The 18,699-nt window shown below is 42.4% G+C and overlaps 1 protein-coding gene across 5 annotated transcripts in view; it reads left to right on the top strand.

The window, feature by feature from the left end:
* The window catches only part of DPYD (dihydropyrimidine dehydrogenase), a 512,239-nt gene that overhangs the window by 357,794 nt on the left and 135,746 nt on the right, over positions 1-18,699 (top strand). For all 5 annotated transcript variants that reach the window (XM_083620602.1, XM_083620600.1, XM_083620601.1 and 2 more), the window contains 2 exons: positions 8,939-9,007; positions 17,520-17,603. In XM_083620602.1, the coding sequence (XP_083476728.1) occupies positions 8,939-9,007; positions 17,520-17,603 (153 nt within the window). The remainder of the gene's footprint in view (positions 1-8,938; positions 9,008-17,519; positions 17,604-18,699) is intronic.

Below are 18,699 nucleotides of genomic sequence, written 5' to 3'. Positions count from 1 at the left end.
GCCATTCATTTTTAACCCTTTCCTTTGTAAACACCAAGGACTTGAAACTTAAGGAGAAAAGATGGGGTTCTAGCAAATGTTACAGTTGTACTGGGTATGCCGATGGAAGCAATATTCCATGGTTTGTCCAGCCAAATTAAAAGGAAGGATGTAGCTCAAAGATTTAACACAAATGCACCACATTTCGAGCAGGAAATGTAAAAGAAAATAAAAAGGTAAAGGGACCCCTGACCATTAGGTCCAGTCGTGGCTAACTCTGGGGTTGCGGCGCTCATCTTGCTTTACTGGCCGAGGGAGCCAGGGTACAGCTTTGGGGTCATGTGGGCAGCATGACTAAGCTGCTTCTGGCAAACCAGAGCAGTGCACAGAAACGCCGTTTACCTTCCTGCCGGAGTGGTACATATTTATCTACTTGCACTTTAGACGTGCTTTTGAACTGCTAGGTTGGCAGGAGCTGGGACTGAGCAACGGGAGCTCATCCCGTCGCAGGGATTCGAACCGCCGACCTTCTGATCAGCAAGTCCTAGGTTCTGTGGTATAACCCACAGCGCTACCCGTGTCCCGTAAAAGAATATAATGCCCCTCTAATTCCTCTGGGCACTTTTGGCTTTTGTGTTGTTGTTGTTTTAAAAAAATCATTTTAGAGTTCTTTGTAAAGATTCGTTACTAGTGAATTATATTCAAAGCAAGTATTTCAATGGAAGTTTTTTTTGGGGGGGGGGGCTGGGAAGCAAACCAGCATCTCAGCATTTATAATGCAAAGGCACACACCTAATGAAAAGGAGGACAATATCAGTCAGCAGTTTGTCTTTCTTTTTGAGCTCTGAGGGAGTTGTAAAATAACATGCAAGAACTGCGGGGATGTATCTTGGTAGTGTCTTTCGGAGAACAACAATTACTAATGCCTTCATTATTATACAGTAATTGTAAGCGTAGCTTAGGATGCTGTAATCTAATGCCAAGCATTCATCTTATTGTTTCACACGCACCCGAGCCGTGCTTTATTGAAAAGCTTTCTCTTTTTCCCAAAGTTTTGGTTTGCACAATAGAGAACATTTTGCATGTCTCCTATTACTATCTCATTTATCTCATTTTATTGTTATTTTGGTGGACCGGGACAAAGCGTGGAAATGTTCTCAAATAAATATCCCATAGAGAATGCTCTTCATAATATGCGCTATCCAGAGACGAGATTATGGGCAGGCAGTGCAAGATTTAGTAGCTGTATCCATCGAAATGGTTTCAGTCTATAAAATACGAAAGTGAATCAGAGCTGCAGACGGCCTGCATGCAGTGCTCTTGTGGAGCTTCCATTCATTTGAAAGTGGTGCTCTTGTACAGCACCCGTCTATTTAAAATATTCCAAGTCCTTTCTGGTGGCTGGTATTGAAAAGTTCACTGAGGTTTCCATGCAAGACTTCAGTGGGCAGCATCTGAGGCCTCAGCAGAGTCTGAGGTCTTTGCGTTAGCAATCCGTCTTCTCCATTGCCCCCTTCCCTGGATCACTTTATTATACTTACCCAGTAGCAGCGAAGATGACCCAATATACTCTGAAGTTCTCAGAGATGCATGCACACACACACCCAAATATGGTTACTTCCATGACCCCCTGAATGTGTTTCATAAATATCTGGACAGAGACATCTTTGCTTCAGTTGCCTATGTTCTAGTAGCCTCTGGCTGGATTACCGCACAGCACTGTAAATGGGACTGCCTTTGAAGACTGCTGGAAAACTTCAGCTAGTGCAGAAAGTCATAGGAAAGTGTGATGATACATAACACTAGTTCTAGCCTGACTGCCAGATACAGTGGACACTTGGGTTGCGAACGTGATCCATGCGGGAAGCACATTCGCAATCCGCAGTGTCTGCAACTTGCAGCACTGCGCCTGCACACGCACGGGTCGCAGTTCAGCGCTTCTGTGCATGTGCAAGCGCTGAAACCCGGAAGTAACCCATTCCGGTACTTCCGGGTTTGGGGAGGTGCACAACCCGAAATCACGCAACCGGAAGTGTCTGTAACCCGAGGTATGACTGTAGTTTCAACTAACAGTGCTGGTTTTGACCCTCAAAGCCCTGTATCATTAAAGATGGTTTTGCACTGTGAATGTGAGTCATGTAATTAATAATAATAATAATAATAATAATACCCGCCTATCTGACTGGGTTGCCCCAGCCACTCTGGACGGCTTCCGACAAATATAAAAGCATACTAAAACATCAATCATTTAAAACTTCCCTATACAGGGCTGCCTTCGGGTGTCTTCTAAAAGTTGTACAGTTATTTATCTCATTGATTTCTACTTTTGGGAGGAGTGGGCAAATCAACCACGCAATTTGGGCTTATATAACACACACACACACACACACAGAGAGAGAGAGAGAGAGAGAGAGAGAGAGAGAGAGAGAGAGATTTCCCACCCTTTTCAGATGTCACCCCTATATGCATTGATGTTTGGATAGGGCACATATGCCTGGTGGACAGAGCAGAAAAGTGCAGTCTGGCTCCTTCACTGTGCCTATGGAGAAGTTAATGGAGAGTGTTGTCTGAACTGGCCAGAAAAAAGCTTTAAAATATGCTCCATTAGAAATATAGCAAAATGCATTTATCAAAAGGGAAAAGAGAAGAAAAGTACACTTGAACACGTCCTGCCAGTTTCCCCCCCACGTAATATCATGAGAAAAACTGATCTTTTGGTATAAGCGCTTTTCATATAAGAATAGACAGTGGCTTGTAAATAAGCCTCTTAGAAAGGAAATGAATAGCTTCTACTGTTATGAACACCCTAGATGCATAATAGATTGAAAGTACTGTATAGGGTTTCTTTTCCATCACTGCTGATGTCACATGAACATATAAACGTGAAATGAGAGGCCAGTTTTGAAATATTTTGTTTCCAGTAGAAGACACTATTTTCATCATACATATATCATTGATTTTGAAAGCGATACCAGATGAACCAACACTTTAAAATTAGTTATCTTAGTTAAGAATATTCAAAGCATTGCGTCTCCTGTATCACTTCCACGTTTTTTGAAACTCAGCTTTTTCAGATTTCACAGAAAACCATTGATGATACGAAAATCATCTTCATGGCAGGAAGGGTTGGAGGTGGGTCTGGGTAAGGTATCCTTGAGATGGAACACTTCAGGCTGCTTTGGACTATGGTAGGTTCCTCGAGGTCTTTTGTTGCCATGGGGCACTCTGTGGGGCCACAGTCTCTTGCTCCAAAGAGGTCACTCCACAGACTAGCTCAGAATGGGATGCACACACCGTCCTTACCAAAAGACTTTGATGAAATTTGCCTCCTCTCTCCCCAAACCACTGGAATGCCCCTGCCCGAAATATTCACCGCCGTAAATGGGGTGGCAAATTCTGAAGGACCCTTTTTTTTACTTAAGGTAAAGGTACCCCTGCCCGTTCGGGCCAGTCTTGCCAGACTCTAGGGTTGTGCGCTCATCTCACTCTATAGGCCGGGAGCCAGCGCTGTCCGCAGACACTTCCGGGTCATGTGGCCAGCGTGACAAGCTGCATCTGGCGAGCCAGAGCAGCACACGGAACGCCGTTTACCTTCCTGCTGGTAAGTGGTCCCTATTTATCGACTTGCACCCGGAGGTGCTTTCGAACTGCTAGGTTGGCAGGCGCTGGGACCGAACGACGGGAGTGCACCCCGCCGCGGGGATTCGAACCGCCGACCATGCGATGGGCAAGTCCTAGGCGCTGAGGTTTTACCCACAGCGCCACCCGCGTCCCAATTTTTTTTACTTGGCCCCGTGCAAATTTAAGCATGCTTTCTATCTCTGATATTGGGAACTGCAAGCCCACTGTTTTGGAAAGGAGGCTTTGCCGACTACTAAATAGTTACGAAATAACATTCCATCTGTTCTCCAACTCTAGAAGGGCCTTCACATAAAAAATGCAGCATTATAAAAGGATATTGTTTGCATAATTGACATTTTGTTCCTCTCGTGTGTTTTTCAAGGTTGAATAAAATGCAGCACGCAGCAGTGATTGATCATGTTTAATCAAGGAAACATTTGCGGTGGTTAGCAAAACCAAAAAACCAAGAAAGGTTAACTTTTTGTACATGGATAGCAGATGCTAGTAACATGTTTTGCATATCTACATTATTTTTTTTCCAAGGCAGGCCTGTTTTGCTTAGTGTGCCTATTTTAACCCAAGCACCCAACCCATTGATTTTTGTCTCCACAAATCTAATGTTTCCAAAAAGTGCCTTGGCTGACATCCTAAGCACACTGCGCATGGCAGCACAACTTCTGGTGCAGCTCACTCCAGCTCTGGACTCCCATACAAAGATGTGGCAATTGCACTCTGCAACCCCTTGGCACCCAAGTATGCCAAGAGGAGAGGAGTCACTGGATCCCTCTCTCAGAGATGAAGGTGGATATTAACACATTAATATCAGGGAATTCAAGGCATCATGCATAGGGCTTCCATGTGTATTCAGACCTGCTTTACTTCAGCCAGGTGATCGCACCATGTGCCCACAGGCCATAGCCAAGTGAAGGCAACACCTGTGTGCATTGCAATGTGCTCAGCACTATACACATCTGACTGAATGCCCAAATGGGAGATACAGAAAAAGGAAAAAAAAATCTCTCAGTAGTTCCTGCTTGTCTGCACTATGCAGATGGTTCAGTTCTGGGATTGAAATGCTACAGTATGAAAGCCTTAAGCAAGACAAATTCCCTGGTCAGATCTAATGGTGAGCTGCCTTTCTCTTGTAGGGCAAATAGCTTTAGCCATTTGGTCCAAATCCTCCTCCTGTGCAACTCTGCTTAGCCTGTAGATGTGTGTGAGAGAGGAGGAAGTATCCCTTTTTCATCATGGGAACACCAGTTCACGTGTAGGCTGAGTTGCATGATGAGCACTTCTCCACAGTCCAGTCTCAGGATGCACTGTTCATTTCTGTGCACAGGGCCTATGTGGATCATGTGGATTCTTTTGTTATTGTTTTAAATCTGCCTTTCCAATATGTGTTTGTCAAGGGAGTTGCTACAGTTAATAACACACACAAAAACTCCCTGCAACAGTAGGATAAAAGCAAACCAAAATGGCACAGAATAACATGATATAACAAAAGTGCCTCACTGAAATATGCAGGCAATTAAAAGCTCCTAAAGAGGGTGAAGGTTACTTCCTACTCTAGTGCTACTAGTAGAGAGTTCATTTACTTCACATTGTAATGGGAACTTGATTCGTGTGTTCTGAAACTGGAACAACCATCTAAAAAAATCCACCTCTCTGAATTTTGTGATATATATCTCCACACACACCCAAAAAGTGTACAAAAGTGCATATATTAGGGGAAGTGTGCATAAATGATGTATATATTTATGTATTATATTACAGAAAAATTATTTGCAAAAAATTGTGAATATTAGAAGAACTACATTCTAAAATGCTGACAATTATTTTTGACTTTTGTTTTTTTAAAGAAGGCACAAAATGATGCAGAAACATGGTAAGCCAATAAGGCAGAGTCTGGTTATTGGACCTGAGCATTTCTTGTCTGCTGACTGAGGAGAAAAGCTGACTGTGTCTAGTGTTTGTAGCTCAATTGGCTGCAGAGCAAACCCTCCTTCCCCCCTTCCTTTTCATACTGATTTGAGTTAATTTTGTCTTAACCATGTTTTTCTTCCTGTGCATGCTGCATTTGTCTTTGCTATGGTTTCCCAATGGTTGCCATATTCGGAGCCGGTAAGGAATTTTTGCAAACAGATTGGGCCCATTGGGTGGTTTTGCTTTGCTCATAGCAAAATGTCACAACTCTTTGGGTGTGGAATTTTAGTCATCTAGGTTTGCGTGAAGTGATGCGTCACCCCCAACCTAAAGCAAATGTGAACTCAGGGTACCCTATTAGAGGGATCTAGATGGAAGTAGCCTGAGTGTGGCTACCTTGGTAGATTAGTGTCTTGGGGAGGCCACAATCCTTGGCACAACCCTGTTCTAAATTTCAGCCCTCCAGTAGCCAATGCATGAGCCAAAGTCCACTTTCATCTGTAATCAATAAAGTTGTGGCCATTTTTTATCCCAGATCAAGCTTTGTCAAGTTTGTTCCTTTACAACATAGCTACTACCTTTGCAAAGGGGTTTAGGGCAGTGGCGTAGCGTGGGTTGTCAGCACCCGGGGCAAGGCAAGTAATTTGCGCCCCCTAACCCATGGATTTGCGCCCCCTAACCCATGGATTTGCCCTAACCCCAGATGTTGCGCCCGGTGCGGCTGGCCCCCCCTGCACCCCCCAAGCTACGCCACTGGTTTAGGGTGCTGTGACTGGGCCACAGTGCATTTTTTTAAAAGCCACTGATTAGCCTTAGCTTGTCCTGTCCCGTCCCCCTGCCATTTCCTTTAAGTTGTGTGATGGTCACATTAGCAAGAAATATAGGGTGGTGAGACCCCTCCTTTGCAGGGCCATCATGCAGCCAGATTCTTTAATGCAAGAACCTGGATAAAAGTCTCCAATGAAGATCTCTGGACAGTTATGAACAGAAGGGAGGGGGGATTTCTTCCGGTAACTTGGCCACAATTCATTTAAGGCTTTACATCAGGCTTTGCCAACCTGGTATTCTCCAGATAGCTTGGACTACAACTCCTATCAGCCTCAGCCAGGGCTGATAGGATTGGATAGACCAAAACTTCAGCAAAGCATGAGCTAAGTGAAGGCTGTTTTAAAGGTTTTTAGCACCCAGACCGCCAACCTAACAGTTCGAAAGCACGCCAAAAAGTGCAAGCAGATAAATAGGTACCACTCCAGCAGGAAGGTAAATGGTGTTTCCATGTGCTGCTATGGTTTTGGTGTTCCGTTGCGTCAGAAGCGGCTTAGTCATGCTGGCCGCATGATTCGGAAAAACTGTCTATGGACAAACGCCGGCTCCCTCGGCCTGTAAAGCGAGATGAGCACCGCAACCCCAGAGTCGTCTGTGACTGGACTTAACTGTCAGGGGTCCTTTACCTTTACCTTTTAGCACTCCTTTGAATTGGGCCTAGACTAGAAGCTTTTTTGGGTGTCTGTAAAAAATAGGACAGTTAACAGATAGTACATTAAGAATAAAGTTATTTGAAAATTAGGATACTCTCTTAACTGAACACATGTCAGTAATCCAATTAAGCATCTCTCCCCACAACCCGCCACCGCCTACCTTCCTTTGAAAGAAGGGGTTTTGGACAGCACTGTCAGTCACAATTATCTCCACATGGAAAGTTTAAGCCTAATGTTTGAGATAATTTTGCTATAAAACGGAAATCTGCATCTCCCTCATATACACACAATGAAGCTGCAGAAGATACTGCCTTTTGTCGCTTTCAGATAATAACATAGTCTGGCACCATCACAGTTTATTCCAGCAAATAAACTATAGTAGATGACAGATTTATTAGTTATTGTGCCTCACTCAATTTGAGACAAATTTTGGGGGTGCAGCGGCAGAAGATATGCATGTTGTAGCAAGAACAGAGTCCCACGACACTGTGAAGATTAAGGATTTTATTGTGGCATAATTGTAGGCACATCACTTTGCTCTTTGTGTGAGCTGTTATCCTTAGCTGATAAGTATATATGTGCGTGAATGCGTCATATTCAGATACCTATCAACTGAGGATAACAGTTCTTGCATATAATAGGCTGGCCCCAAACCAAAGATGCCCAAGGTAAGGAACATCAATGGCACCCTCCCTCCAGCCATTTAATTTTTAACACCTTATTTTTGATTGAACTGTAGCCTGTGCCATTGTTTTGAATACACATTGTGCATGCATGATTCATCCCTGCCACGTAAGGTGATAAATTTGCATGGATGCATCTGACTGCAGTCGCTATTGTGCATGCCATTTGTTAAAGCCCATACAAAGAATAATTTTAAATAAGTTACCACAGTATTGGCCACCTACAGCATGTCAGTACCGCCAGCTTTACAAAGTGAAGATGAATTGCTTGTGCAAATTGCTTCCAGCTGCTCAATAGTTGACAGAGTGGATAGTTGAGGGACATTTTAGGGCAGGTGCCTCCTGAGCTTGACACTTGGAGAGTTGATTGTGTCATCTACCCCTAAATCTATTGATATGTGAGCGTGAATTCATATATATACCCATATGGGGGGGGGAGTTGTAATCAGTGGGACCATGCAAGGAGTGGTTGAAATCTGTCGCATTTCTGTGCAGAGACCGGATGTATACAAGATAAGAATGTGACCCATTCGAAATGCCAGTTCCTGTTGGTAACTGCTTGTCTGACTCTGCAAATTTGCACCTATAGAGATGAAGTTGCTGGGTTTTTGAGTTGCCATCAATTTCCTTTGTATCTCCCTAATGTTAACTTTTGCAAACCTGTGTGTGTGTGTGCATATTTAGAGACTCTTTGCACATTACATTATTTTCTTATATGGAGATGATTTCTAAGGAGGAATACTCCACTGTATTGGGGAGAAAATTCTCATATGAATTTCCCTGTCTCCAGCTTGCTTGCAAAAATTCAATTTTATTTTCTGTTAGTTTTATCTTATTTATTTGCTTGTCTCCAACATTCCTGATATAGGTGCTGCCAAATTTAAGGGTTTTTTAAAGATAGCTGTTAATATATTGAATTTGGCACGTTTACATCTAACAGAATTCCAATGAAAAAGGCCAAAGAGTTGAGGAATTGTTGGGGAGGGGGTGTTAAACAGCCATCTGATTTCAGGTTGGTTGTGCTGGAAGATTGTTTACTTGCCCCACAGTGCCTCCCAATCCCATTCATGCCCAACATTCACTGTCTTTTATCACAATGAGTTTTTAAAAATAAATAAATCCCAAAGACTGCTATATTGCAGTTATAACAATAAAATAGGATCAGAAGAGGGTTAGAAGCAGAAACATTGCAATATATGCAGAAGGAATTATTCAGGAATACAGCATTGTATAAACCAATACTTATCTTTTCAGATTGTCATCGCCAGTATCATGTGCAGCTATAATAAAGACGATTGGACTGAACTTTCCAAAGTGGCTGAGGTAATGGCCTCTTAATATGCTTTCTCATCCTATTCCCTCTCCCTCCCTTCCTCTCTCTTACCCTTTTTATTTTTTTTATTCCATGAGAGAGATTGCGAAAGAAAGGAAATTCCAACCAAAAAACCGAGAGCTTAAGACATATCCATTATTGCTTGTTTCTTCTGTGTTTTCATTAAAATGATAGAAATGTAAATTAAATGACTCTATTGCATAGAAGCGGTCCCCTGGACTTTGCATTCTACCTGAAAATTCTTTAGCCTTTGAATCTCTACACTTTTTATTTGCATTTTAAGCAACCCGCATATTATGACGGATGCCCTGATAAAATTTAATTCTACCTTTGAGAACCTAACTTGATCTTACCTTGCCTTCAGGCACTCTAGTTTGACAGCACCAGAAGAAATTTTGAATATAAAACTCTTGAATATTTAAAGTATAAAAGGCTCATTTAATGCTGTTCTGCTTCTAATACAGATCTGCAAAAGGGAGGAAAAAAAGTGGCGGCGGCACAAAAGCTATTGTACATAATGGAAGTTTGTTGGTTTTCCTATAAAATAAATACCTACTTGTACAAATGAAAACATCTTGGTCAAGCACCTGGAATTTTAGCGCTCTCTCTCTCTCTCTCTCTCTCTCTCTCTTTAAAGCAAGGTTTATCAAGGTTATGCAAGAAATACTTTATTAAGGCAGTGATATATAGGCTGAAAGATGCATTGCGTGCATCAATGTGTGCGCTGAAATTATAAATGAAGCTGCAAATCTGTCTACTCTTTCCCAGAACTCTAGATATTCAAGTGGTATTTTTTTTTCCCCTGGACTGTTTCACTGCAGACTACAGGTGGGGTTTGCACACTTGAATACATCCATGGGGAGCATGGAGGGAGCTTTCCTGTACATCAAAAGCTCGTGTGTGAAGGAGGACTCAAGCTTAGTCTTCCCCTTGATGTTCTCCCCCCTCCCCCATGAGTAGGTAGGATTAAAAACAAACAAACCACAGAGGAGCATCAAAATACGGACTCCGCCATCTGCAGTGTCAAATGATACGGGGCAGGGAAAATGTTGCTGTTTGATTCTGCTGAATGTACCGTTTTAATCTCGCACAGTAATGAAACTGCAGGTCCTTGGAGAAATAAAGTGAAATATTAGGACCTAATCCAAATCTACAAGTGTGCAGCTGTTGGAGAAATTTAAAAGGTGTTCCTAGACTGGCATTATCCCTCCCAGAAACCCAAAATAAAAGGAAGCAGGCTCCAAGTAAAAAGATGGCCCTTAATTGATAGGGATGGCCTCGAAAATGAGGAGGAGGCTCCTAAAAGCATAATCCAAAGCAATGTTTCTTATTACACACGCCCTTTCATTTTACCAATCAAAGGATCGCAGCGATCTTAACAGTTGCAATCCAATGTCAACATCCTGAACCAATCAAAACCATGTAGCTCTTCAGATCAGGCTTCATCATAATATCATGTAATTGCGTATAATCATTTTTTCAATATATTTCTTTATGAAGGCTTTGACTAATTTTCGTACGCATTAACTGCCTCCCAATACAGTGGTACTTTGGGTTACAGACGCTTCGGGTTACAGATGCTTCAGGTTACAGACTCCGCTAACCCAGAAATAGTACCTTGGGTTAAGAACTTTGCTTCAGGATGAGAACAGAAATCTTGTGGTGGCGGCGCGGCGGCAGCGGGAGTCCCCCATTAGCTAAAGTGGTACCTCAGGTTAAGAACAGTATCAGGTTAAGAACGGACCTCCAGAACGAATTAAGTTCTTAACCCAAGGTACCACTGTATTGTCTTTCATCTGTCTACAAAACATTTGAAGATTAACCACTATTGCCATGCCTAGCCAATTCTCTTTTCCTGCATACAATAGCCACCATTGATTCTAATAGTTTATATTGTTTTCGGTGTTGCAAAAGGAACATTTGCTATATGCAGTACCTGAAAACAACTAGCAAGCAGGAAAAGGCCCTTTCAGTTTAGCTAGGCTATAGGCTCAAAAGAAAATGGAATCGTCAAAACGATAATAACAGTTTTACGAAATGATTGTTTTCTTCATCACATCTCCAGTGAGATCCTCCTGAAAAGAAATGAGCAGTTGTCCCACGCCTCATCCTAAACAGCTGATAATCTGCATTAGGAATATATTACCAGAGTAAAGCATTCACAGCCCTGGTTAGTGGATTCGGCTATGAAATTACATGTGCAACATTCACTTGGAGGAGTACCGTAATTTCACCCCCACACATGAAAGGGCCCTAGCTGGGTCGGGGCAAATGCAAAAGGTGCATGTCTCATTGCTTCAAAACTAGATTCATTTTTAAATAGTTTGCTGAATTCAAGGTGTGGTTACTTAACCTTTAAAGCCTTGAATGGCATGAGACCCAAATACCTGAGGCAGTGTGTTGTGTCTTCCCATACCAGTCTACTCTTGCCTGAAGATATTCTGCTGAGACCCTGTTCCAAGTACCTTCCTTATAGGAAGTGTGCTATGTAACTATAAAGGAGAGGGCCTTTTCAGTGGTAGCACCTTGACTGGAATGCCCTATTTGGGAAGGTATGCCCAGCACTTATGATGCAAGCTTTTAAATGTCAGATCAAGACATTCTTGGTCACCAAGGCATTTAAAATGTGTTGTTTCTATGGTTTAATTTTCTGCCTCTTACTCTTTTTGCATATCTATCTCATATATATATAAATTGTTCACTTATTGCATACTCCCATGAAAATTTGAATTTGATCAAAGTAGTTGTAAAAATATTATAATTTTTTATATTGATACAGTTATTGTAGTGATTAGGAGATATAAATAGGAAAGTGCTCAGAACAAATATACCTTGGTTCTTGAACGCCTTGCTCGAACGTTTTGGCTCCCGAACGCCGCAAACCCGGAAGTGAGTGTTCCAGTTTGCGAACGTTTTTTGGAAGCCGAATGTCTGACGCGGCTTCCACGGCTTCCGATTGAGTGCCTGGGATGCACTGCTAAATCTCATTTTCCCATCTTTCCTTATTAAAATCTAAAAAGGTCTCCACTGTTTACATCCATAAATGTTGGTATTGTGCAACAGGGATTAGGAACCCAGTTGTAGTGGAACTCTGATCTCCATCAACCCCAGCCACCATGGTCAGAACGACAGGAATTGTAGTCCAATATCTAGAGGGCCCTCGGTCCTCATCCCTGCTGTTCAAGTTCCTCTTCTTCTGAAATGAATGAAGAGTATACTTTGTGAAATTCTGCTTCAGCAGTTTTTAACTGGCCATGTATATCATTCCATTTGGTCATAATATTTTTTTTAAAAGCATGACAGGTTTTTCCCTCCTCAATTATTACTTCTTGATTACAGTGGTACCTCAGGTTACATACACTTCAGGTTACATACGCTTCAGGTTACAGACTCCGCTAACCCAGAAATAGTGCTTCAGGTTAAGAACTTTGCTTCAGGATGAGAACAGCAATCGTGCTCCAGCGGCGCGGCAACAGCAGGAGGCCCCATTAGCTAAAGTGGTGCTTCAGGTTAAGAACAGTTTCAGGTTAAGAACGGACCTCCGGAATGAATTACCGTATTTTTTGCTCTATAAGATGCACCAGACCACAAGACGCACCTAGTTTTTGGAGGAGGAAAACAAGCAAAAATATTCTGAATCTCAGAAGCCAGAACAACAAGAGGGATCACTGTACAGTGAAAGCAGCGATCCCTCTTACTGTTCTGGCTTCTGGGATAGCTGCACAGCCTGCATTCGCACCATAAGACGCACACACACATTTCCCCTTACTTTTTAGGAAGGAAAAAGTGAGTCTTATAGAGCAAAAAATATGGTAAGTACTTAACCCGAGGTACCACTGTATTATTTTTCTAGAACTGATAAAATCATTCTTATTTTGCAAATTCTCAACATTGCCCCACAGGTTATGGCCTACATGAGAAACATTTTTTTAAAAAATAGAAGAAAGAAAACAACCCTCTCCCTGCCAAATACTTGTGACCTTCCAAGGTGCATAAGCCCTAGAGGAGATGCAGTCAGGTCTCCATAGGAGGCCAGCCATGTACACTAAAGGTCAACCTGTCATGGAAGTAAATAACAAAAATAACAACAAGCCCACATGCGTAGGTTGTGAAGCTCAACAGGAAGGGGAATGCTTGAGGAAAATGATGGATAGCATTTCTTCTGATGGGTCTCTTTAGACTTTCTGAACCATGGCCACACAGCAGGCAAAAGTCACTCCTGTCGCTCAGAAACAACAAAATGCAAACCAGATTCTAACCATGCCTAAGTAATAATTTTAAAGCACACGGAGATAGGTTTTTCCTGCTTTGCTAAATCAGAAAGTATGTGTAATACTGTCTGAAGTTATCCCCCTCTCCCCGCTTTGACTCTTAAACCACTTACTCTATTGCAATACCGCTGACTTTGATAAGGCTGCAGAACCACTCACCAAATCCACGGTTGCTTTGCCTTGTATTGAGTTTGCCTTGTATTGAGATAAGTATCTACTAATAAGGGCGACAGATACAACAGAAAATGGTGTCCCTGCACCTTCAGTAATTAAAAAGGAGTAGATTTCAAGGGTGTATTACAAAATTTATATACCGCTTCCTAGGGCAAAAGTCCTCTAAGTGGTTTATAGTAGACAGTCTAAAATATTCATTAAAAGCGCCAATTTAAAAACCATTAAAAGCAAGTTACATAAAACCATTTATTCTAAACAGGTTCTAAAGCTCAGGGCTTTTTCCCAGCTGGAACTCAGTTCCAGCACCCCTCAGGTGGGAATCACTGCCATTCTAAGAGAACAAGGGAGAAGTTCATGTGAGCTCTGGCACCTCTTTTTCTTTTCTTTCTTTCTTTCTTTTTTTTTAAAGCACCCTAAGGTATGCAGGAGCCTCCATTGCATGGGCTGATCCTTTGTTTCTGAATTCAATAAAGAGATAGACTTCAGAATTTTTTGGTCTGGGATGGTTGTTTTGTGACTGGAACAGCCCTGGCCATTTAAGTACAACCAGATTCCCCCCCTTCTCACATGCTCCTTCCCTTGGCCTAGGAATAAATTATGGTGCATGTGTACATTAAGATTCCCCTCATGAAGCATTGTGGAAGATGTTGCTGCATCTTCTGTGCACATTTCTCATTCCTGTTCACACACACTCCTGCCGCAGCTATTGGGATTTTAAAAACTACAGTTCCATGCTTGTCTGCAGTTAAAGTCCCATCTATTATGGCACACAGATGCAGTTTCCTGAGGAGACTAATAGCCTGACGAGGCCATGTCGTCTGTGGCTCAGGTGATAAGATATTCTAATGGTATTTTGAAGGTTCAAGCCTGAACTCAAGACAATTCTGTTGAGCTTTCATTTCACATTTGTTGCTGCCTGACTTCAAAGCAGCCTCTAAAACGCAGCCTTGAGGAACCAACATTCTCCACATAATGACCTGGGGCTTTTAAGTTGGGACAAAGGGGTAGATTTTTGCTTTTGCCCTTCTTCTTTGTCTGGAGTTATAAGCATCTGAGCAGGAGCATTTACTTAGGTGGGCTAGACCTGTTTTAGTGGTGTCTTGAATGGTGAAGATAACGTATTTCATTTCAAGTACAGATTTCCTGAAATCCACACCTTAATTCTCTAAAAATCACCAGGTTTTTCCTCGTATTTGAGACCTGAATAAAGATTTCCGTGGCCCAAGTCTTTTAACAGCAGACCTGCTGTTCCTTCATAATTCACAACAATTGGGAAAGTGTTCAGATAATATAAGACCTATTTCCTGTCTCACAATTAAATGTTGACCTTTAAAGAAGTTTAGCCGACTTTTTTCTCTCTTGCTTGCTCCCATATTCTCAGTACGCTTTTTTTGACTTCACTTTGGAATCAACAGCAAGAGTGTTTGCCATCAGATCCTTGGCTTAAATGACTTTTGCTAACCTTTAGATAGACAGTCAAATATTGGGCAGCTCAATTATAATTATTTATTCTGTGATGAGGCCTACCTCGAAGCCTTGCCCGCGAACCCTAAATGGGATTAAGGATCAATTCAAACAACCTTCCTTGGACAAAACACATTGTGAGAAAAGGGATAGCAGGCTTCATTAGTAGCAACAGTCCTTATGACTTGCAGTTGCTGAGATTTCCTCAAGTGATCATGAGATTTTATTGCCAACTATATCTGCCATCTCCCCATTCGTGTTCTGCACTTATGTGCATACTGGTGGAGGGGTGAGGGAGCTCAAGAACTAAACACATAGAGGAAAATTTGCTGCCACCACCAGATCTTGGTAGGGAGATTAGTTCCATGAAACCTTTCTCAGTGTGCAAATCCAGAAACCAGTGCAGGGAACTTTTGATTCCTCTGATGCACGAGTGCACATCATTCATGCTTCATTTTATCCCACTGTGACTCCTTTGTCAAACAGATTTATCAGGGGTATTTTTAAAACACTACATATATATATATATATGTTGTTTAGTCGTTTAGTCATTTCTGACTCTTCGTAACTCCATGGACCAGAGCACACCAGGCACTTCTGTCTTCCACTGCCTCCCGCAGTTTGGTCAAACTCATGCTGGTAGCTTCGAGAACACTATCCAACCATCTCGTCCTCTGTCATCCCCTTCTCCTTGTGCCCTCAATCTTTCCCAACATCAGGGTCTTTTCCAGAGACTCTTCTCTTCTCATGATGTGGCCAGAGTATTGGAGCCTCAGCTTCAGGATCTGTCCTTCCAGTGAGCACTCAGGGCTGATTTCCTTAAGAATGGATAGGTTTGATTTTCTTGCAGTCCATGGGACACTCAAGAGTCTCCTCCAGCACCATAATTCAAAAGCATCAATTCTTCAGCGATCAGCCTTCTTTATGGTCCAGCTCTCACTTGCATACATCACTACTGGGAAAACCATAGTGCATATATATATATATATATATATATATATATATATATATATATTCACCAGTGGCAAAGGTGAGCAGGGTTGGCCCAAGACATTTTGCTGTCCAAGTCAAAGGACAAGATACCCAACCCCAAAATTCCATTTACAAAAAGTCAACCTGGATGCAGATGAATCTTAACTTCAGTGCTGGCAACTGGATTCTGTTCTCCATTGAAAGGCAAGGACCACAGGCTAGCTAGGTATAGCAGTGACTGGTGAGGTGGAGATAGCTTCCTGGCCAGTGGGTCATTGTTGCCACAGCAGCAAATGCACTGTCAGAGCCAATCCAGCCTACCTGCTGGTGCACCTGTACTGCACTGACCTTGCTGCCGCCCTCCCAGCATGTGGTAGTGACTTACCTGCTGGGAAACTAGGATAGGAGCTGCTTCCATATCACCTGGTGAGATGCTTCTCTAAGGATGCACAGACCAGGCCACTTGGCACTCACAGATCTGCCTTCAAACACCTTGCCCCACTTCCTACTCCCTAGCACCTGCTGCCTGAGGTGGCTGCCCCACTCTACCTAATGGTGCAGCTGATCCACAGAGGAGTATATATACAAGCTATGAATAGCAATTCCTCTTTCACACTGCTGTCTTATCTGCAAACCTTCTTGACATGTTGTTTTGCTCATACTTCACTGCACCATGCAACTCATCTGCATATTTCCAGGATTGGGACCTCTGTGGTCCTGATAATAAAGTGTGACGAATGGACCCCCAAGGGAAGACTGGGGCAATTTAAGCCCAAAGAGGTGGCTTGCAGTGGAAAAGCTCAAATTGCATTTGGTTAGATTTTAGCATGTAAAGTCTTTAGACACAGCCCCCTCCCAGCTTGGATTTTATGTAACAGTTTCTGGTATATGTATCGTGTATGTTTATATCCTCCAATAAGTCCATTCTCTGCAGAACCCTAATGTGTTTCCAGAATTAATAACGCCCTCTAAGATTGTTTCTATTTTACAAGCAAACCAACATCAAACAAATGTAGTGGATTTATCTGTGTTTGGAGACCGCCAGCCATAAGCTGTTATCTGAAACAATTAACAAAATACCCACTGTGAGAAATTCTGGCCATGTAGAATACAAGTCTATCAGAGAGAAGGGTTTAATACAGACTATTCTCTGTTGCATCTGTTCCCTATATATTTTACTTGGGAGAAATGTTCAACCATTTCATACACCTCTGGCCTTTCACCTGCATTATGAAGTGATACAGTCCGGACTTCTATCATTATTCAGCATATTACTCATACGATTATTCAGTATAATTAGTAGAACTGCCACGATTCCAGAGGTATTTTTGGAAGGGGGAAAGAGAGGTTAACGAAAGTTCTCTGTGTCAGATTATAGTTTGTTTTGCAATGTAACCCCTTTAAAAGTTTGTTGTGTTTTGTTTCTTCAAATTACATTTTGCACTGAATTAGTCATAAACCAAAAGTAAATATTGATGGGTTGTTGGGGGGTGGGGATATTACATGTGGCATGAGTTACAGATCTACACATCAGCTTGTCATTTGGGAAATTACCTTCACTGAAGTGGTGTACCATTTTGGCAGTTAATATTTGATATTTTCTTTCTTGTATGTCATACAGGCTTCTGGAGCAGATGCCCTGGAGTTAAATTTATCCTGTCCGCATGGCATGGGAGAGAGAGGCATGGGCCTAGCCTGTGGGCAGGTAGGGCTTTTAATGGCTATCTCTTTTAAGTCTCCTCTGTGATGCAGCACCATTTCATTCGCAGTCTAACCTTAGGGGGGTAAACTACATGAAGCCGATTGCTAGCTTGGGATTCTCTGGCCTCCCCTTGTTTAAATATTTAGTGACAGAAATGTGGGAAATGACAAGAGCCTGAGATTTCACACACACACACACAGAGAGAGAGCGCGTTTATTTTTATGGAAGACAAAATTGCATTATGCGCTTGACAGGAAGCAATATCATAACAAATAGTTGCCAAAATGCTCCGAGAGAATTGTACTTTATACATTCTTAATGTTGACCAGCATCTCTGGGGAAATGCAGTACAAGCGATTTTGAGCTCAGAGGCGTTTTACAGAAGGTTAGCTACAGCCGTGGCATTTTATGGCTATTAGAAGCTGGGCGAGGAGACAACATGAGGCTCCTTCTGAACTGGTGGGTTTGTCATTCTGTTAACTGAATGCCTGATGGTCCAATCCTGCGCTTGTAAATTCCAAAGTAGACACAACAGTCCACTACTATCAGTGCCTGAGGCCTTGCTCCACATTCCTTGGCCGCTGAGAATCCAATTTGTGGAGGACGCAGGACAGGGCCTTTTCAATTGTAGCACCCAAATTCATCCGGGAAGCCCAACTGGTCTGACTCATTATTGCCATCCTGCTGAGACTTGACTGTTTCATGGATCCTTTACATTGAATTAATTACAGTCAAACCTTGGTTGTCGAACGTAATCCATTCTGGAAGCTCGTTTGGCTTCTGAAATGTTTGACAACCGAGGCACAGCTTCCGATTGGTTGCAGGAGCTTCCTTCACTCAAGTGGAAGCCGCATTGGACATTCGGCTTCCAAAAACCGGAGCATTTACTTCCGGGTTTTCGGCATTGGGGATCCAATGTTTGACTGTATCTGCCCTTCTGTTTATTTGGCAGTGACTTACAGGTTGCCTCACTCCTCTTATTTTGTATTGTTTGGATTGTATTGGACTGTATTGCTGACAACTTTCCAGTGTCATGGTACACTGTCACCATGTCATTTTAGGGGACAAAAACTCACAAAGTATGCTGATGTATTGTGTG

This window comes from Podarcis filfolensis (genome assembly GCF_964270895.1).
Source record: "Podarcis filfolensis genome assembly, chromosome: 6".
NCBI lineage: Eukaryota > Metazoa > Chordata > Lepidosauria > Squamata > Lacertidae > Podarcis > Podarcis filfolensis.
This window is presented reverse-complemented; position numbering and strand designations above follow the sequence as displayed.